The 21,184-nt window shown below is 47.9% G+C and overlaps 1 protein-coding gene and 1 long non-coding RNA gene across 3 annotated transcripts in view; one reads left to right on the top strand and one right to left on the bottom strand.

The window, feature by feature from the left end:
- Abcb9 (ATP binding cassette subfamily B member 9) overlaps nucleotides 1–8,938 on the top strand; it is a 34,297-nt gene extending 25,359 nt beyond the window's left edge. Inside the window, exon 12 of the mRNA XM_040731163.1 lies at nucleotides 7,894–8,938. Coding sequence (XP_040587097.1) covers nucleotides 7,894–8,154 — 261 coding nt within the window. The 3' untranslated portion in view covers nucleotides 8,155–8,938. The remainder of the gene's footprint in view (nucleotides 1–7,893) is intronic.
- The window catches only part of LOC121133926, a 34,153-nt gene continuing 13,735 nt past the window's right edge, over nucleotides 767–21,184 (bottom strand). Inside the window, exons 3-4 of one of the 2 annotated variants that reach the window (XR_005870942.1) lie at nucleotides 2,381–2,533; nucleotides 767–821 (exon numbers count right to left, since the gene is read on the bottom strand). This is a non-coding gene — a long non-coding RNA (uncharacterized LOC121133926). Of the gene's footprint in view, nucleotides 822–1,902; nucleotides 2,534–21,184 lie in introns of those variants that run through there. The other variant, XR_005870941.1, reaches the window with a different exon arrangement.

The following is a 21,184-nucleotide window of genomic DNA, read 5'->3' as shown; positions in this document are numbered from 1 at the left end:
TAAAACATAGCTGTCACCCCAGGGGATAACACACAGTATATTTTGGAGCCAAATAAGAGTGACTGTGGCCCAGGAACACAGACTCCATGATCCAATGATCCAATACGGAAGCAGGTTCCAGTTTCAAGAAGGTTTTCATAATAACAAATTCACAAATGAAGACGCTTTTCACATGCATTGGTGGACGTGTCAGAGGCTGCTCCGGGATGCTCGGAAGCTCTATCATGAGCCTCACTTTCTATCGGATGACACACTGAGCTTCTGTGTTGGTAGAAACCAGGGTCTGCTAAGTTAATCCCTTCCAAAAGGGTTTTTATCTCTCAGTCACAGCTTGTTAAGTCTGACACAAAGGTGGGCAAAGAATGACCCTGGGGTTTAAAACTAGCTTGCGATACCACTGCAGTTCTAATAAGGCACACTTATTTCCAGAAATTCTCATTCACAGTTCCTTGTTGGCTAAGCATGACATTTTGTAATGTTCCTCACAGCTAGGAGGTCATTCCCAGGACCTGACGTAGATGAGGCAAGGTAATAGTCAGGACAGTCTTAGGAGAGGGGACTAGCTGGCGAGGCCATAGAGGAGGACAGTCCTCTACCAGTGAGCCTACTGCGTCTGACAGCATTTACATGTGACATGTAGTAAGTTCATTATATTAAAATAAGCAAGGATGCCAACAATGAAGGAAACACTTTTTTAATTATTTATTTGTTATGTACACAGTGTTCTGTCTGTATGTATGCCTGCATCCAGAAAAGGGCAGCAGATCTCATTACAGATGGTTGTGAGCCACCATGTGGTTGCTGGGAATTGAACTCAGGACCTGTAGAAGAACAGTCAGTGTTCTTAACCTCTGAGCCACCTCTCCAGCCCCTGAAGGAAACATTTTAGATAATCAAAATTTATCTATTGTTTAAAAAACCAGAGCAGTCATGTCCCTGTGTTCATCGCTATTGGCATTCTGAGCTGTCATCTTAGATCTCTGGGCTTTTCTTTGGCCAGCTTGCTGGTGTAGCTGTACCCTCTGGTGGAGCACTGACTAGTGAAGATGGTCAGCGTCCACACTCCAGCTCTGGCCTGTGGACGCTGACCTGGCCTGCTGCGTTGTGCTGCCATTATAGCACGTTTAGTTTCAAAATGTGAACGGAAGATCACATCATGAAGAAATTGGCTAACGACAGTGCAGGTCCCCTGATCTCAGCATGTGCTAACTGACAGTGACAGAAGCAGGAGGGAGGCCTGTCAGGACCCGGGGAGTCACACTCTTCCCAGACACAGCAGACTTTTAGTAGCAGAAATGAACGTGGGACTCTGGGGGAGTCACTGTAGTATTGTCCATTTCCTTTGCATTAGCACAATACAAGTATTGTTTAAATTAGGCCCAGCTAACTGTACTGTGGGGCAGTTTAGACACTGATTTAATCACGAAACCTCAGCACTTATGGGGTGAACTTGGTGAAAGCTGCCGCTGCTGTTAGTAACTGGTGTGTGTGTTCTCAAATGTGCGCAGGTGTTACCGAGCTAACCCACATCTTTGGGTGTCTCTAACCAGAGTATATGGGGTTCAAGGTACTCTGTAAACATCTGAGCATATGATAGGCCTTTTATAATGTTTAGATCACTGTTTCTATCGACATAAATTGATTGGACTTTGAAACATGTAGCCCTGGCTGGCCTAAACTTCTGGAGCTCTACCAGGTCACCATTCCCCCACACCCCACTCCCTACACAGCCACATTTTTTTCTTAATATGAAAATGTTCGTTTATTTTGGCTGTGAGAATTCTAATCTAAAATATCTATATTCTCCACATTGGAAGGCCTTTCTAAAAAGGAAATTTAAATTGTTCTATCGATTTAAAAACAAGGTGTTTAAAGCCAAATTATACTGTATGCTGAGAAAAATATTCGTCACAAAGACAGTGAAAACATTTGAATCTTTTAGACAAAACTAATTTTAAGTAAAGCAGGGAGGGGGTAAACAGTCAGTCATAAAAAAACATGACTAACAAAAGAAAACCCCCTCATTTGTGACTTCATTAAAACAAAGATTAGTACTTTATCACTTAGGAGTAAACCAAGTGAAATATTAAGTGTCATGAATAATTCTAGTTATAGGGGCTGGGGTTCAGCTCAGTGTAGAGCGCATGCCTAGCAAGCACAAGGCCCTGGGTTCCGTCCTCAGCTCTGGAAAACAATGTCTAGTTATAGCTGAGGGTGGGGCACACCTTTAATCCCAGCACTCGGGAGGCAGAGGCAGGCGGATCTCCGTGAGTTCAAGGCCAGCCAGGGTGATTACACAAAGAAACCCTGTATTTAAAAACTAAAATGGCTAATTATAAGAGGATTTAAGAAACATACACATGGAGAAATGTTGAGTTACCTAGGGCACTGGCAGTCACCAGAGTTGGAGATGAGATATCGGCATTGTGAGAGAGGTCACCTCGGGTCCTGTAGTAGCGTGAGGCTCAGGCTAGTCCTCCTCCTCCGGGAGAGCAGACTCCTTTCAGTTGCCGGGTCATCTGCGTGGTGTTTTCTTTAGCAGAGACAGTACATAGGTTTCTATGAGGCATTAGTGGATGTGTCCCAAAGGGCAAGTCTTAGAACAGAGCCAGCTCCAGTTAATTTTGACAATTAGTTGTTTACCTAATAGGTCACATTTTTAAACAGACTTAAATATTTGTCCACTTGGATGAGTTCCTACTCGTTATGTAATTGAGTAGGAATGATTCTCATCTGAATTTCTCCTGTAAACACAGGCTTTTCCAGTGGAAAACGCAAAAGACAAAGCCCGTGAGTATATTAAGTGTCACACTAGTCAAAGAGAAATACAAAGTTCTTGTTTTCCAAGCCTTCCCCTTTCTTTGTAAAGGAAGCCTTGCTTGGGGCTGAAGAGATGGCTCAGCAGAGATGACTCAGTGGTTAAAACCACTGGCCACTCTTCCAGAGGACTGGGATTGGTTCCCAGGACCCCCACATGGCGGCTTCACCACCATCTGCAACTCCAGTTCCAGGAGAATCAGATCAGTCGCCGCCCTCTGGTCACCTTGGGCAATGTGTACACTGTGAACAGACACACACTCAGGCAAAATACTCAGACTTTGTATTTGGTTCTAAGATAGTTCTCTCTATGTAGCCCTGGTTGTCGTGGAGGTCATGATGTAGCCCAGGCTGGCCTCCAACTCAGAAGTCCTCCTGTCTCTAAGTGCTGGGATCATAGGTTTGTACCACCACACCAGCTCATATCCTTTTTTAAAAATGTCAACTTCATAAACAGAATGAAGCAATTTTTTTCACATTAAAATTGTAACATTTATATTACAATCAACTTAGTTATAACTGTAGCTAATTTTCAGTCTGTAACATACATTAATCTTTAATCATTATTTTATCTAATCTTTACCTTATAAAAGTACTTTTGCCTCCAAAATCATTTTTCTTTACCCTCCCTTTCACCAGAAAAATGCATCTCATACCTATACTGTTATCACTAAACTTGATAGTTTGATAGTTTTGTTTTCACTGTTATTATTTCTGAAACAAAATTGTTGAGCACCAAGTCTCACTATATAGACCAGACTGGCCTTCCACTGAGAGATCTGACTGCCTCTGCCGCTTGAGTGCTGGAATTAAAGGTGTGTGCAACTATGCCTGACTAGAAAACTCTTTTAATGAGACTATTTTAAATGAAAACCTGGGGAGCTATATATAAAACACAGAAAAAATATGTAGGGTATCTAATAGCTATTAATAGTCTGATTTCCCCTTATACGATGTTAAATATTTTGTGTTTAAAAATAAAAACATGAATAACTGTTCCAAATGTATTAGTAGGCTACAACACACTAAGAATATCCACTATAGGGCTGGAGAGATGGCTCGGTGGTTAAGAGCCCTGACTGCTCTTCCAGAGGACTGGGTTCAATTCCCAGCAACCACATGGCAGTCACACCTCTCTGTAACTCCAGTTCTAGGGGACCTGACAGCTTCACACAGACATACATGCAGGGAAAATACCAATGCACATAAAATAAAACTAAATAATTAAAAAAAAAGAATATCCACTATAAACTTCTAGATGTCTTTGTAAACCTTACAGTATTTTTTGTTACCTTTCCCCCTTCAGATGTTTACAGTTGTCAAGATATGGACCTTGAGAACCCTGTTGACTTGTTTTAAAGAGGCAGGTGTGGTCCAGAATGTCCATAGAATGCTGTACTATCTAAAACACAGATGAACCATCCTTTTCTGTCTTAGCCCTGAGAGACACTGCACTTAGCAGGATAAGCATTTCTGAAAATGAGTTTATGCCAGAACCAAGACAGGGCCAAGGAGATGACCAGAACTGTATAATCATGCAGCTGTTGTTTTTAAATTTAATTTAAAAGTCATGTTCATTGTCCCAAAGAAAACTCTAGGGCCACCAGTCACCCCCATTTGTTTTTCCTAAGTGCTACATTGATTAAATATCTCTTTGTCCTTTGTCATTTAATTAGCATACTAAATATGTAGCCAAGTTTTCTTAGCCTATTGGAGTTGGGATGTTTTTTCCCTTAAAATTTTAGTATTACATGAACTGAAAGGAAGCTGGGGTATAGAGAGATGGAAGCCTGGATGCTCTTCCAGAGGACCCAGGTTCGGTTCCCAGCATCCATATGGAGGCTCACAACCACCTGTAACTCCAGTTCCAGGGGACTCAGCACCCTCTTCTGGTCTCTGAGGGGTACCAGGTACACACTTGGTGCACATACATACATGTAGCCAAAACATTCATGCACATAATTTATTTTTTGGTTTTTATGAGACAGGGGTTCTCTGTATTGTTTTGGAGGCTATCGGTCCAGCCGGGCCTCAAACTCACAGAGATCCGCCTGCCTCTGCCTCCCGAGTGCTGGGATTAAAGGCGTGGGCCACCACCACCCAGCTCATGCACATAATTTTTTAATTTAAAAAATGAACTAGTCCACTTTAACATCTTCAATTCCCATGAGAACTTAATATGTCTATCGGGTCTTTTACCGTATCACCAGAATACCCACGTTTAGGAATCTGTACATGAGTATCTGCACATGCATAATTTAAGTACACATGCCAAAAATAAATTAACACACAATAAAAACTTTGTTTTACATGAACACATGAAAACAATTCTACATACACACATATACAGAAGACACAGTTACATGAAAATTACACAATTACATAAAGTGGGTGCACCCACTCTAAAGGTAGGGATGGCTCAGCGGTTAAGAGTGTTGTTCAGGGGCAGGAGAGATGGCTCAGCAGTAAGAGCACTGGCTGCTCTTCCTGAGGACCTGGGTTCAATTCCCAGCACCCACATGACAGCTCACACCTGTCTGTAACTCCAAGATCTGACACCCTCACACAGACATACATGCATGCAAAATACCAATGCAAATGAAATTTTTGAAAAAGTGTGTTGCTCTTACAGAGGGTCAGAGCTCAGTTCCCAACTGGGTTCAGGGTTCATGACCACCAGTAACTCCTGCTCCGGGGGATTGGATGCCCTCTTCTGAACTCCATATTCATGACTTTTTAAAAAACTTAAAAAGTGGGTTGTGATGGGGCATGCCTTTAACCCCAGGAGGCAGGCAGATCTCTGAGTTTAAGGTCAGCCTGATCAACAGCCACAGCTACACAGGGAAACCCTATCAAGTATTAGGCATGAGAACAACTAGGTGGGGGTGAAGATCATCAGGTGAGGTTGATGTTGACCACGGAAGCCTTTAGTAACATGACTTCCTCTCAAGAGCTTAAATCACTGAGGGGGAGGAGATGCCTCACTGATAAAAGTGCGGATCTAAGAGAAAAATGGAAAGTAGTTGGGGATCAGGCATCATCTGGCCCAGCGGCAGTCTGGAATCCCGTCCCTGCCTGAGGCGAGCTGGGCAATGCAGGTGACCACGCTGCCGGTTACCTGGTGCTTCTCCTCAGGCATCCCTAGAGGCCCTTGGATCAGGAATACTTCTGTGCAGTGTAAGTCTTAACACACAACAGCTGCGTTTGTGTCTGTTTCTCTTTTGCACACCAGTGGACTTAGGGAATACTAAGTGGGTCTCCACCCAGAAAAGCAGCAAAAGGGGGTCCAAGGTAAGGAAGGGCAAGCCATGCTCAGCAGGGCGGAGCCATAGACAGGGACTCTCACCAGCTCTTCAAGGTGGAGCTTCAGCGGCCTGTCTGTGGCTTCAACACTGAAAGGAACCTGAGGACGCACTGGTAGGATAATTTTTGTTTTTCAAGACAGGGTTTTCTCTGTGTAACAGTCCTGGCTATCCTAAAACTCACTCTGTAGACCAGGCTGGCCTTGAACTCACAGAGATCTTCCTGCCTCTGCCTCCAGAGTGCTGGGATTGGAGGTGTTTGCCACCACCACTGAGTGAAGAAAGATATTTTAACATAGGTTTAAACACAGAAGTTGGAGCCTGGCAGGGGTGGCACACTCCTTTAATCCAGCACTTGGGAGGTAAAGGCAGGTGGATCTCCGTGAGTTCAAAGCCAGCCTGGTCTACAGAGCGGGTGCCAGGACAGGCTCCAAAGCTACACAGAGAAACCCTGTCTCTAAAAAACAAAAACAATGACAACAACAAAAAAACCAAAACCCAAAAAACAAAAGCAAACCTAGTATCTAGACCAAATGCTCCATAGTAAATAATACGAACACCATCATTCAAACACTCTAGAAACAAAGTCCAATCAGAAAGGCGTCTACCACAGGAGCTTGCATAGCCAGCCCAGACACACAAATGCCATGGGCCCAAGCAAGGGAGGCCTGAGAGCACCCCACGAGGACCCCCACCATACACTTGAAGAGAAAGCATGCCGGATGGGCCCCTAGGGTACCTTGTTTCCAACCAGGTTACTCCTCCGGTAGAAAGGGAATGGTTCTTGGATCCCACACTGGGTACCATAAACACGGCTCTCATTTCACAGGGAGTCAGTTTATCCTGGAGCCAATCAATATGAGGGACCACAGCCTGGGCACACAGATTATTCCAAATTCCATATTCCCACATGGAAGCCGTTTCATGAAGTTTTTATAGTAATAGGACAAAGAAAGTCATAAATCAAAACCTTTTCAAATACATTGGTGGAAACACCAGAGACAGGTTATAGCCAAGAGAACTCTTAGCTTCTCTGTTAGTCACAGGATGTTAGATCTGACACAGTGGGCAGCAAATAATAATAGTTTAGGGGGCTAAAGCTAGCCCAAAACACACTGTAATCAGGCTTTGGACCAGCAACATTCTAACCCTCCACATTGTGGCAGCTCTAATCAGACAGCCTTTGCTGTGAGGACCAAGTTGTAAGTCACCTTTTAGCTAAGACCTGAAAGCAAAGGAACCAGCTCTGGGAATCTGGGGGTCAAGGGCAGCAGGGAGGCATTCAAAGCCCCGGGTCAGAGGGAGTGGTGTGAGAAGGCAGGAGGAGGTGACGAGGCAGTATTCTCTATGAAGCTCCGCAACCAATGCACACAGATCATCCTGTGACCGCCACACATGTTTGCATGTGAAGTGTCATGTGCACATAGGCCAGGTGCACTTCTGTATGTATGTGAGGGGAAGGGTAGGACCAGCAGGAAAGCTGGGGTCATTCAAGTGAGACATAAGGGGAAGACATTAACAGAGGAACGGCTTTTCTTGGCCTGGACCTTGGGGCTGAAGGGTAATAGCTCTGGTTCCCCATGTACTTCCTTGTGTTAGCACCTGGGCTGTCTGAAATAGAAACCCAGGAACTGGGTTCTATCTTGGCCCTCATTTTACTATCCAGGAGTTGAATGGCAGATGGCAGCGGGGGATAGGTGCAGGTAGGACAGGGTGGCGGTGGTGGCATATACAATGCTCTGCAGTCCCTGAGCCGCTGTCCTGTTCCCTGCAGATCCAGCAGGCCATCCACGGCAACCTGCAGAGACACACGGTGCTGATCATTGCACACCGGCTGAGCACCGTAGAGCGGGCGCACCTCATCGTGGTGCTAGACAAGGGCCGTGTGGTGCAGCAGGGCACACATCAGCAGCTTCTGGCACAGGGGGGCCTCTATGCCAAGCTGGTGCAACGCCAGATGCTGGGGCTGGAGCATCACTCGGACTACACAGCCGGCCACAATGAGCCACCCAGCAACCCTGAACACAAAGCCTGACAGCCAGGCTGGCCTGACACTGGGCCCCAGGCTGAGCACTGGAGGCGACCTGCCAAGTCCCATTCTTGCTTCCTGCATCTTGCCTCCTTCCACCTGCTCCCCAGGCACCCACCGGCTGCCATGGGCAACCCCCTTCTACCGTCTCCCTTCTTGGCCCCTCCAGGCCTGCCAAGGTAGAGCAGCCTTTTTAAATCAAGTCACCAGGGTGTTTACTGCTCAATTCAACGCACTCCAGGCAACTCCTAGACTTTAAAAACACTTTTCTTTTTCGGACTGGCAGTGAGCAAGCTCACAGAGATGAACGCAAGACTTCTGAGCCTGGAAGATGTCTGGGAGAGGACTAAGCAGCACCTTTTGCCCCTCTGGAGAAGTGGCTTACCTGTCCCCTAGGGGGACACAAGGGTTGGCCTTCCATCCTTCCAGTCTCCCTGCTCTGAGTCAGGCCAGGGGTGGGCAGGAGAGCGGGAGGGGGATGACCGCCCATCACCCCCTGCCAATCAAAGCCAGTCTCACTGTGAACCACCAGGAGCCTCAGAAGAGGAGGGGCTGGTCAGGCCTGGCGGGCCTCGGGGTGCCCCCAGCCCCACACCCAGCACTTGAGCCCTTCATCCTTTCCCTGGCTGGCACCTTTCCCTCACGTTCACCCCTGCTACTCTGCGGAGGACCCTTGTTTGTGAGATACGTCCTCAGACTGGTGGAGGGAGACCAAGGAAATGCGGAGGGTCTGACTTGTCCTGGCTGTGAGGTTGGGGATCGCTGGGTCAATAAAGTGTACTACCTCTGACCTCTGCCCTGCTGGGTTTCCTTGATCTGGACAGCTGCACAGGCACTTGGAACCCAGTCTGGGCTCTTCACATTCCTAGGAATCAAGCAGTTCAAGTGTGTGTCAACTGTCTCCGTGGGGCGGTGCAGTCTCCAAACACCAGGGACCTCTGCTTGCATGACAGCTAGGGCCAGCTGCCACCATCTGTTTCTGCCTATCAGGGTGAGGGTCTCCCACACCCACCTCGTCTGAGGTAGAGAACACTTACTGTCTAGGGGTCTTGATCCAGTTAAACAAGAGGTAGCATCTGTTTACCCCAATTTTGTGAACCAACCAGCCTCCCTGTCTTTGTTCAAACTGAACAACCCTAAACTAGGGGAGGAAAGCCCCACCTTGAACTTGATGGGCTGGTTCACAGGTAGGGGGCTGGCTCACAGGTAGGGAGCTCCACTTGCAGGAGAGGAAGCCTGCCCTTTTGTGAGGTGAGGAGGGTGGGGAAGCCAGCCATCTTGGAGTTTCAGTCATGACCCCATCTGTGTGCCCACCAGGGAATCTAATTTCTAGTTCCTCAACACTGCACTGTGGGAAAAGAGGCCTGGCCTAGGGAGGGCCTGTGGGTGATTTAGCTTCAGCTTTAAGACAGCGTCTCTTTATGGCGAGCCACCCTTGAACTCATGACCTCTGGGTCACAGGCGGGTATTGCTATGTCCACGAGGCTAATCTGAGGGATACGATCTTCAGCTGAGCTCCCCTCTTGTCAGGTTTGTGTCAGCTTAATGAACACTAGCCAGCACAGGAGTTAGCCCAATCCTTGCTTTGTCTATGGAGACTATATTTTGTAGACGTTTCTTTAATATTGTAAAGACCCAACAAGATACATAGATGAGCTAAATCATCCCAGAGGGAAGCTCAGATTGCTGAGGTGTGCTTCCGCCCAGTGTCGCCATCGATGAAAAGAGGTGCATTCCAAGAACTTCCCGCCTCTCTGCTCTTACCTAGATGGGGCCTCTGGGGTGGACATAGGTTATTTGTTTCCTTTTGTTGCTGCAACAAATGTAGAAGAAATATACAATCTCATGGTTTGGGAGACCATAAATCTAAGTCTTGGGGTCCTAGAGGAGAATCTAATGTGCCCCTTCCAAATTCTGGTGAGTCCGGTATTCATTGGCCAGTGGCCCCATCTCTCCAGACTCTACCTCTGTCATCACCAGCCTTCTCAAAGTCCTTGGTATCTGAGGTCTCCCTCTGCTTTTATCAGAACCTGACATTGTGCTGAGGTGGCCTGGGTAATTCAAGGTGAGCTTACCTTGAGAGCCTTGACTTAGTCATGTTGCAAAGGCCTTTCTCCCACCTAGAGTCCATTCACAGGTTCCAGGTACTCGGCATGGGTATCTCTTGGGAGCATCCACTCAGCTTACCACAAAGGGAAACCTGCGGCCAGGGTCATCTCAAACTCAGAACGCATCTGGTTTTTAGAACTACTAGCTGATTAAGTTGGAAATACCAACTGTAGAGTGCAGAGCATCTGCCCCCCCCCGAGTGCTCCGATCAAGGATAATGTATCAGAGCGGAAAAGAAAACCTCAGGACAGGCAAGTTGTAAATCTCAAAGCTGCCTGCCTGGTGGAGAATAAGCCAGCATTTTGGAGGGCAGCCACTTCCAAGAAAGGGCAAGGAAGCCCCGAGGACCAGGAAAAGCGTGCTTTGGCTCTGGCTAACCTGAAGGAAGAGCTGAGCACAGCTTCTGCTGTTTCGCCACATGCTGCCTCCCGTTAGCAGGAGCCATGGCCCACACCTGGAGGGGGCTTTAGCCACAGCTCAGGGACCGCAGCCTCAGGGTTAGGCCTTCCTGCTCTCCCAAGTCCCTGAAGTTTCTAGATCAAGGAGTGCGCTGCTGCCACAGGGCTCTGGTATGAGGCAGGCACCTCTGCCGCCCTCCCAGCAGCTGTCTCCCAGGCTTTGGATCCAGGACTCTTCCCTGGCCAAGTGCTCAGCTCCAACACCTCAGTTTATAAAACCAAGCCTAGCAGGGAAGCCTCTGCCCGTAAAAGAACTTTCTAGAGACTGAGCTAGATCTTTGTTAGGAGATAGCTATGAATTTGGAAATAAGTGCTTAAGCTTACAGAAATGCCATGCCACAATCTTTACACTGCCCCACAGTCCCGCTCATCTGTCCCAACTGGGGCCAACACACAAGGACAGTCACTAAAATTCCAAGCTATTTTGTGCTTTATCAGTTTTTCTACTGATGTCTTTCTGCTCCAGGGTTCAAACCAAGGTGCTAAGATGCATCTAGTGATGTTTCTCACTTGAAGAAAAAGACATATTGTATAAAGTTTGTCACATCAATAGCTTGGTCACACAGTCTAATTCCAGGACATTTTCATCACCCAAAAGAAAACCACACACGCCCTCCTCTCCCAGCCCTTCAAGCCACGAATCTGCTGTTCTCAAGCTACAGGCTACGGACATTTCGCACAAATCATACAAGGAACCTTGTGTGCCTGGCTTCTCACTCACTGAACACCATGGTTCCAGTGTCCATCCATATTGCAGCATGCGTTAGAACTTTATTCCTTTTATGGCTGAAGAACAGTCCATTGTATGGGCAGACCACACTCTGTGTCTATTCACCCTCGGATAGACATCTGGCTGTCTCCGCCCTCTGACTACTGTGAACAGTGCTGCTGTGGACATTTGTGCTTTGTACAGATGGGGGTCACAGTCTGCTAACTACTTGAGACACACCCAAGTATTTTCCACAGCAGCTGCACCAGTTTATATTCCCAGTGGCAAGTAGGGTGCAGTGGCTTACACCTGTGACCTCAGAAATCAAGAAGGTGATGAAGCAGGATTGTCCTGAGTTCAAGGCCAGCCTGGACAGTCTCACTCCAGTGTGAGACTGTCTCAAAATTATTTTTAATTTTTTAAATTTTAAATAGCTTGTTTTGCATGTCAATCCCAGTTCCCTCTCCCTCCCATCCTCCCTCACTCCCCCATCCCCCCCAGCCTCCCCCCCCTATTGCCAATTCCTTCCACATAGGGGATATCTAGAGTCTATCATTTCACTCAGGGTAGGGTCCAGGCACTCCCCTAAGAGTCCAGGCTGAGAGAGCAACCCTCTTGTGCTATGGGCACACGATGTCTGTTTGTATTCCAGTGATAAACACTAATCCACTGCTCAGGGCCCCATAGGTTGCCCAGGCTTCCTCACTGACACTCACATTCGGGGGTCCAGAATTTTAAAATAAACAAAGGCAAACATTCCAACAATGATGCCCAGGGGTTCCAGTTTCTCCCCGTCTCCTCCAGTGTTTGGTGTGCCTATGTGTATGTGGGTGCGCACATGCGTGCACACACATGGAGAGGCCTAAGGTTAATGCTGGGGACCATCGAGTCTCAAACCCAGAGCCTCTCTATATGACTAGTTCTTATAGCCAGCTTGCCCTGCAGAACCTGTCTCTCCATTCCAAGGCTGGAATGTCAGGAAGACCACCATGCCCCCCTGGTGTTGACCTGGGTTCTGGGGATCCATCCTCATGCTTAAGCCCTGTGGGCCAGTGTCAGGACAGCAAATGATGGTTAAAGTAGCATAGGGTGAGGAGGTGGGAAAACTTGATTCAGTAGTTCTCTGGCTTGGCCCCAGAATGCTGGGAAAGATGCTTTAACACTTAAAAAATGAATAGTTAATAATAATAGGGTTGTTTTTAAAGACAGGGTCTTGCTATGTAGTCCAGGCTGGCCTCAAACTCACAATCCCACCTCAGTCTCCAGAGTACTGGGGTTCAGCCCTGCCCCTGCCTAAGGATGACTAAATTTGCAAGGCCTGGGAACCTGCTGTGTCTATCAGTCTGAGTCTGGGAAAGTGCAGGTCAGTGTTCTGGGAAGGGGCGTCACCTTTCTCAGGGAGAGTACTGGCTACTTGAGTACTTACTCCCTGGTTATGCATTATGCCAGACCCTGAATCTGGAAGAAAGGCCTGGGGCAGGACATTTGGTAGAATGCTATCTGGGGAGATGCTGGGTGTCTGAGAACCTTGATCCCCAGCACCAAGGGCACAGAGAGAGGTGATCAGGCCATCATGGGCTCATGAACAGGTTAACTGTCTTCATGGGTATCTGCTGTCAAAGCAACCCACTGCTCTTGCTCTTGCTACCTGGCACTTTCTACCAAGCAAGAGGTGCTTGCCTCGGGCTCTGAAACCACAACACATAAATACATTTCTTTTTGTGATAAACTAACTTGGTCTGTAGTACCATGTGTGCTGGTACACGCCTGGAATTCCAGCACTTGGGAGGCGGAGACAGGAGGACCAACAGTTCAAGGTCATGCTTGGGTACATAGTGAGTCTGAGGTCAGCGTGGGCTAGCTGAGATCCTATCTCAACAGCAGCTCAGAGTGCACACTGAGAGAGGGATTTGTCTCTGGGGTTTGCGGACAGAGCATGAAGGTGTTGTGCAATCACTTACCTCATTAAGAATAAAATTAAGGGGCTGGAGAGATGGTTTGGTGGCTAGAAGCACATATTGCTCTGGCAGAGGACCAGCGATGCCCAGCACCCGTCCTGGGTGGCTTACAGGCTCATGACCGCTGATAGCCCCAGCTCCAAGAGAAGGCACTGTACTCATTGCACAAACCCACACCGAGACACACATGTACACATAATTTAAAAAGAGCAGTGGGCTGGAGAGATGAATCAGCGTTTAAGAATGCTAGTGGATCTTGTAGAGGACCCGGTTTGGCTCCCCACCCCTCCCCACAGGACAACTCACAACCATGTGTAACTCCAGTTCTTGAGGATCTGATGCCCTCTCCGGCCTCCATGGGCACTAGGCAAGCATGTGGTAATACCTGCATATACGCAAAGCTTATGCACATAAAATAAAATAAACACATCTCATATATTTATATATACGGTACCCAAGACAACGCTTAAAGACCTAAGTTTGTCCCCAGGGTCTTGAGCATGGTGATAAGAAAGAAATGACACCCCACTCCCACTCCCCACCTCCCCTGCAAGTTGTCCTCTGACCAAATGAACAAAGTCCCCCAACGCCTGGGAGGCAGAGGCAGGAGATCTCAGTGGGTCAGCCTGGACTACCCTGATGAAACCTTTCTCAACAGCTGGCATGTTTTCTGAAAAGTTCTATTATGAGTTTTGAATATTCAAATGATTCCTGGATGTGGGGGATAGAGAGTTAAGAATCTGCACCAACCCTTCTGGATGATTTGTTCTGGGAAGATTTCTGGGAGAAATGGAAATCAGTCCCACTGGCTCTGCTAACTGCACATAAACATCACTGAGTCCATGGGAGCAGGCCTGTCCCACAGGGAAGCTGCAGCCCACCATGCCATCACCCGGGGGAGTCTGCAAAGTGGACCTGGATTTCTAGAACATTCCAGAGATGGGTACCAGGGTGGCTCACACCTTATAATCCCAGCACTTGGAATATCATCAGATGGAGGCCAACCTGGGCAATGTAAAAGGTAGACCTACGTTAGCTTGGGCTACATAGTGGGGCTATCTCAAAACAAAACAAACAAAAAACCAAATAGTAGCAACAAAAAAATTTCAGAGATGGAGGCCACAGTAGTGTTTGCTTTTAATCCCAGCACTTGGGAGGCAGAGGTAGTCGGATCTCTGAGTTCAAGGTCAGCCTGGTCTACACAGAGTGAGCTCCATGACAGCCCATGCAACACAGAGCAACCCTGTTTTAGGGGGGAATCTAGATTAGGACCAACAAGATGGCTCAATGAGTAAAGTAGGAAGAGCATCAGTCTACAATGTTCAAGCCCTGGGTCCTGCCTAGCAGTAAGATAATTAATGATGATATGATATCAAATAACACAGTCCCTGTGGGTCAGCTGCCCCACACTGAGGAACTAGAGATAACTGTGCTGAGTCACTAGCCAGGAAGTGCAGAGGAGGACTCCTGCCTGGGGCTCCTGAAGCTTCGGTTGGAAAGACAGGAAAGGCTGGCCATTCAAACAGCTGAGTCATCGGGGAGTCCTAACAGCCACCGCAGATGATGATGGCAGTCCTCATGTCATTGTAGGCCTAGAGACCGAGGTCAGTCATTCAGCAAGCATTTACTGAGTGACTGCACACCAAACACGTGGCAGGATGAGCTCCAAAGGGTGACAAAAGCCACGACCAAAGGGACCCAGAAGAGAAGCACCACTGAGCTGGGGTTGTCTGAGGAGGTGACACATGAGTTTCGGCCTGAATTAAAGTTTGGTAATTCCTGGAAAAGTGGAACATAACAGCTGGGGGTACAGTTCAGTGACAAAGTACAGGCCATTGGTTATGCTCCCAGGACCCCCAAAAGAACACAGAATTACCATGTGACCTAGCAAGTTCAATCCTAGACATTTATCCTAGACTTGATTCCTAACATCTGTCAAAAGAGCTACAAGGTGAGAGCTTACAAACCATTCCTTGCATACAGTAGAAAAGGATTCACAACACAGCATGGATGGATTCTAAGTTATGGGGATGAGGGAGGGAGACGCTGCACGCAGCAGGCACAGAAGACCATGTCTCCAGGATTCCTTTTTCCAGGCTTCTCCCATCCCAAGGCACAGGACAGAACTCAGAGCCTCGAACTTGTTCTGCTTTGTGTCAGGGGTTCCCTCTCTAGCCCTAGCTGTCCTGGAATTGGCTCTGCAGACCAAGGCTGGCCTTGAACTCACAGAGATCCTCCTGCCTCTGCCTCCCAAACACACTGGAATAAAAGGCGTGAACCACCCCAGCATGAGCAAGCTTTACATAGAGCAGGCTGACCTTCCAAGCACTGGAATCCAAGGTGTGAACTCCACATCCAGCTTTATGTATGATTTGTACTTGTTCTCTTCAGAATCTTAAAATCTTAAAGAGGCAGAAAGCAAAACAGTGGTTTCCAGGAAGAGAAAGAAAGAGGGAGTAACAGTTTAATGGAGACAAGGGGGCTTATTCAGTACTGAGTTTCCAAACTAGGGACTGTGGCTGCAGGGTGTGTGATCACCCTGGCACTGAAGATTTTCAAGTTTTTAAATAGTATGAGGTTTTTATGTCATTAAGAGGGAAAAACTTAAGAAGAAAAGGGGGGGCTGGGGAAATGGCTCAGCAGTTAACAGCACTGGCTGCTTCTCCAGAGGACCAGGGTCCAATTCCAAATACCCACAAGGCTGTTCACAACTGTCTGTTAACTCCCCAGCTCCAGGGAGTCTAATGCGCTCACACAGACATATATGCAGGCAAAAGACCAATACACACAAAATAAAATAAATTAAAAAAGAAAAATATGAAACTGTCATAGTGGCGTATGTCTCTTTTGCCAGTACTCAGGAAGGAGAGGCAGGTTTGCTGGAGGTTTGAGGCCAGCATTAAGTCTACATAGTGGCCAGGCATTGGTGGCACATGCCTTTAATACCAGCACTCTGAGTTCCAGGCCAGCCTGGTGTACAGAGCAAGTGCCAGGATAGGCTCCAAAGCTACAGAGAGAAATCCTGTCTCGAAAAACAAAACAACAACAACAAAAAAGTCTACATAGTGACAATAGTGAGTTCTAGCCCAGTCAGGGCTACACGGTGAGACTGTCTCAAGAAGAAGAAAAAAAAAGGAACAGAAAGGAAAGTGTGGGGACATGTAACTTGCCCAGGAACACCGAGGTCGAAAGTCTTGACAGGAAGAAGCTGGGACGTCTGCGGGGCAGGCAATGGACAGTAGAGAGAAGCAGAAGGACGTGAGGTGGCAGGGAATGGCAAGGTGTCTGGGCAGGGACCTGTGGGCCACCCAGAGGTGGCTCTTAGCACAGGAAGACGGAGAGCATTGGAGTCCCACACTCTGTCAGTGCGGGGAACTCGGTGGACAGGAGCTGAAAGAGACTGTGTCTTCCTGCTGGGCTGGACCAGGGCTTACCCTGGTCTCTGAGGAAATGTGACCTGAGGAGGGGGATGGACACAGCAATTGTCCGCAGTAAGCACTCAGGAAGTCCTGCTGTTATTTATAACTGAAGGAGCCCTGTGAGTTCAAATTGCTTAGAGACATTTCAAGGAGTTATGTGCAGAGTGGCAAAGCAGCCAGGGGCCCGGGCAGCACCAGAGGCCCCACAGACACATGGCACAGACCCTTACCTGTCCTGGCAACAGATTGGCAGTGGGCACACCCCAGTGATGAGCTGTTCTGTCAGGCAAGCCCTGGTTGAGGCCTTGTTGACAAGGCCTGCCTGGGTCCCCTAACCTCTGACTCTCACTTATCTGGTTTTTCTAAACAAGGCCTAGAACAAGCGAAAGTTTTCTCTAAGCAGGAGCCTGGCCCCCCCCCCGCTCCCCCCCCTCCCCGTGCCCCGTGACACCAGCACACTGACTGTTGTGTCTTTTGAGAGCAGGAAGATGGCTGATCTGGGAACACCCAGAACGCATGCTCCGGCTCCCCTCCTCCAGCTGCCTTCCCTGATTTCTTACTCTAGCTGGAATCCACATTATGTATTGCTTCCTTGGTATGATGCTCGATCTTTTAGCATACTAGACCTTTCTTTCTCAAAGGCAGACGCTGGGTCTATTCCCAAGGGGGTCCTCCTCGTTCTTAGCAGGTGCTTGCACACTGTCCTCTATGGGTACCAACCCTTCCTCTTCTCCCGGCGAGTTCCTTCCAGGTATTTCCACACCTCCTCACGCTCACTGCAGAGGAAAGGAAGCCTCTTGGGATTCTGTCCTAAACCTGTTTTCCTCCCACACAAGTGCATCTGAGGTAATGGAGTCGTGTGGCAGTTGCTCAAGACGAAAATAATCTAGGCATCGGATCGGACTCCTCCCTTTCTTCAGGCCCCAGAATTCATCTTCAGGCAGGAGCTGACTGCCACTCATTCCTACTTCCCGAGAGGATCCTGTTTCATCATGGCCTCTGTCCTGTCTAAGTCTGAATCGCTAACTCGCTTGAGCCTCAGCCATCTCCCCCTTGGTCCCTGCTCTCCACAAGCTGACTTTCAGATTTCTTTTCACCCTAGACTTCATTGTTCATTGTGGTACTTATGTGTGTTGTATACGCACTTGTTTGTATGTGTACACACGGATGCGGGGTATGTGTGCACGGTATAAGCCAGAGACTGACTTAGGGAGGTCTCCCCTTGGCGATCTTTTACATTTGTTTATTCTGAGTGTGTTTGCACCCACACCACTCTGAGGACAATGCTGCGGAGTAAGCTCTTCCTACAGTGAGGTCTGGGTTGAGCTCAGGTGGTGAACAGGCACCGCGGGCTGAGGAGACACCTCACTTGCACTTCACCTTGTTCTCTGAGCATGGAGTCAGCAGGATCGAGGAGCCTCCTGTTTCCAGCTTCTGACTTTTGTAAGACTGTTGGGGATGTGAACTACTAATGTTTGCACAGTCAGCTTTTCACCAACTGGGCCGTCTTATCAGCCTCCAGGCTTTACTTCTCAGAAATCAACACTTTTAGATCTATGGAAGAGATGGTAACACCAACTCAGAGCATTCCTACCCACCCTGTGCCCTGTTTTCCTTTCCTCTCCCTCTTTCCCCTTTATAGCCCTGGGTGGACCAGCATCCGATCTCTGAGCTGCACCTGCAACTTTCCTATTTCACGTGTGTGTGTGTGTGTGTGTGTGTGTGTGTGTGTGTGTGTGTGTGTGTGTGTGTGTGTGTGTGTGTGTGTAGAACAGAAGGTGACATCAGGCGTCCCAGGTCCATAGCTAAACCTAGAGATCACATTTTGGGCTGGGCTTGGTGGCCAGTGACAGGGTTTGCCTATCTTAGCCCCAGAGCACCAGGGCTGCTGATCTATATTGCCACATCCAGCTTTTTGTTTTGTTTTGTTTTGTTTTTGGGACAGGACTTCTCTGTGTAGCCCTGGCTGTCCTAGAACTCACTCCATTGACCAGGCTGGCCTGATCTGCCTGCCTCTGCCTCCCAGGTGCTGGGATTAAAGGCGTGCACCACCACTGCCTGCTGCACGTCCAGCTTTCATATGGGCTCTGGGGATCAGAACTAGGGTCCTTGTGCTTGTGCCGCAGGCGCCTTCCACACTGAGCCACCTTCCTGCCCCTGTTCTTCATATCTTACAAACATTTTACTTACTTCACATCTTACAGGGCACATTTGTTACAATTAACGAGACATCAAGTGAAGGCTAGAGTTAGTTTGGATTTTGGAATTCCTCAGTTTCCCCATTTTAGTCTGTTGTCCTAACACCAGGATACCACACTACATTTAGTCCTTATATCTCCTTACACTCCTTTTGCTGTTTCTAGGACTTTTGGGGGGAGTGGGAGGGTGGGCAAGGTCCAATGTAGCCCAGGGTGGCACCGAACTCACCATGTAACTAAGGATGACCTTGAACTCCTGATCCTCCTGTCTCTACCTCCTAAATGCTGAGATGGCAGTATGCACAATCATGCCTGGTTTTATGTAGTTCTGGGGACCTGACCCAGGACTGTGTGCAAACCAGAGAGCACTGGACCACCTGAGCTGCATCCCAAATGCATGCTTGTTTCAACTGAGAAAGGGTCTCGTTCTAGTCCTCCCTGGCTGCGAACTCTTGCCACTCTTCTTTCTTTGGTACTATGAATGTGGTCGCGTGTGACCACATCCAGCATCAGACTCACTGTTTCAGATGCCCCTGAGCTTTGAGGTGCACCCGTCTGTGAGGAGCCGCCCTCGCTATCGCTATTGCCGTTAGAAGATGGCGCTGACATCTGCTGTCAGTTGGAGTTAACCGTTAGAAGATGGCGCTGACATCTGCTGTCAGTTGGAGTTAACCGTTTAAGCTGTGCCTCTCCCGTGGCGTCATCTGGGGTGATGTGCAAACCACCAATCCCGGCTCTACACGTCTCACTCGGAGCTCCTAGGCTTATATAAGGGGCTGGGTTTCTTAGCTTGGGGTCTCCCTCTAAGAAGCTGATCATCTATCTCTCAAGATGCATTAAAGCTTTACTGCAGAAGGATCCGAGTGTTCTGCGTCGTTCTTGCTGGCGAGACGGTAGCGCGGGACATCTGGCGCCGAAACCCGGGATGGAACGTGCCCATCGTACACTCAAATCATATCTGATTAAACAAAAGGGGAGTATTGAGGATGTTCTACCCTCGGTACCAAGAGTTGCTGTATCCATGGCACTTTTTACCCTTAATTTCTTGAACTCTGATGCCCAAGGCCACACTGCGGCCGATCGCCACAGTTTAGAGCCTGATAGGCCAAAAGAAATGGTAAAATGGAAAGATGTCTTGACTGATCTCTGGAAAGGCCCGGATCCTATTCTTATAAGATCCAGGGGAGCTATGTGTGTTTTTCCACAGGAGGAAGAAAACCCCCTGTGGATCCCTGAAAGACTCACTCGAAGAGCTCCTTCACAACTCCAGAATAAGAAGGATGGAGGCCAAGTGGGTGATGAAGACTCTCCTACTCGGGATGATGGTTCCTAGTATGATGGGAGAGTTACGGTGGGCCATCATGTCTACCTTCCCCTACCGATGCCAGTGATGCAGAATGCCCAGGTGTTCCCTAGATTTTTCACAACTAATAGAGAGTTGGGGCTTGCCTTTTTGCCTTTAGATCCTCAGATACAGAGTTTTCAGGATGAGAGAACCTTGTCATTGGTAGGAAGCTTGTGCTTTACTGTGATTTCTTCATTAAAGGATAATTTTATTCATATGGATCCAGAAAGATCTAATGCTAATCCTTTTGAATTAATGGAAGCTGTACTGATCTTTCTCCTATGATAGTGAGAAGGGACAGATTACTTTTGATTGGAAAGGGGCATTAGGCAACAGTCTGGGTGAGGGACAGAGCTATGGATCATCTGATTGGTCCTCCTCCAATGTTAAGTATACCCCTTTTAAGAGAACTAATTATTCAGCTGCCCTTTATTTGGGTTGTGAGTAATGATACCTTAGGTAAGAATCAGAAAGAAATAAATTGCTCTGCTTAGAATTGTTTTTATGCATTATGCTGGAATGCTATTAAGCACCCTTTTGCTTTGGTAATGCGCATGCCTCGATTTGTTCCAGTTCCTGTTGAGACGCCAAGTAATTTGAGTTTGTTTAGGAAAAAGCGAGATTTTTGGGATCTCTGCTATTATTGTGGGCCTGATAGCCACCGCCGCGGTTACTGCTTCGGTTACCGCCTCGGCCCTTGCACTTTCTGCCACTGTGCAGACAACTCAAACCATTAATGAACTATAGGCCACTGTGACCATGGTCCTAGATAAACAGGCCACTGCCAATTCTCAGATACAAGGAGGCCTGATGTTGGTAAACCAACAGATTAATTTGGTT

Source organism: Mesocricetus auratus, unplaced genomic scaffold (assembly GCF_017639785.1).
Source record: "Mesocricetus auratus isolate SY011 unplaced genomic scaffold, BCM_Maur_2.0 Super-Scaffold_100025, whole genome shotgun sequence".
NCBI classification, from domain to species: Eukaryota; Metazoa; Chordata; class Mammalia; order Rodentia; family Cricetidae; genus Mesocricetus; species Mesocricetus auratus.
The sequence above is the reverse complement of the archived record's forward strand: the minus strand, read 5'-3'. Positions and strand labels throughout refer to the sequence as shown.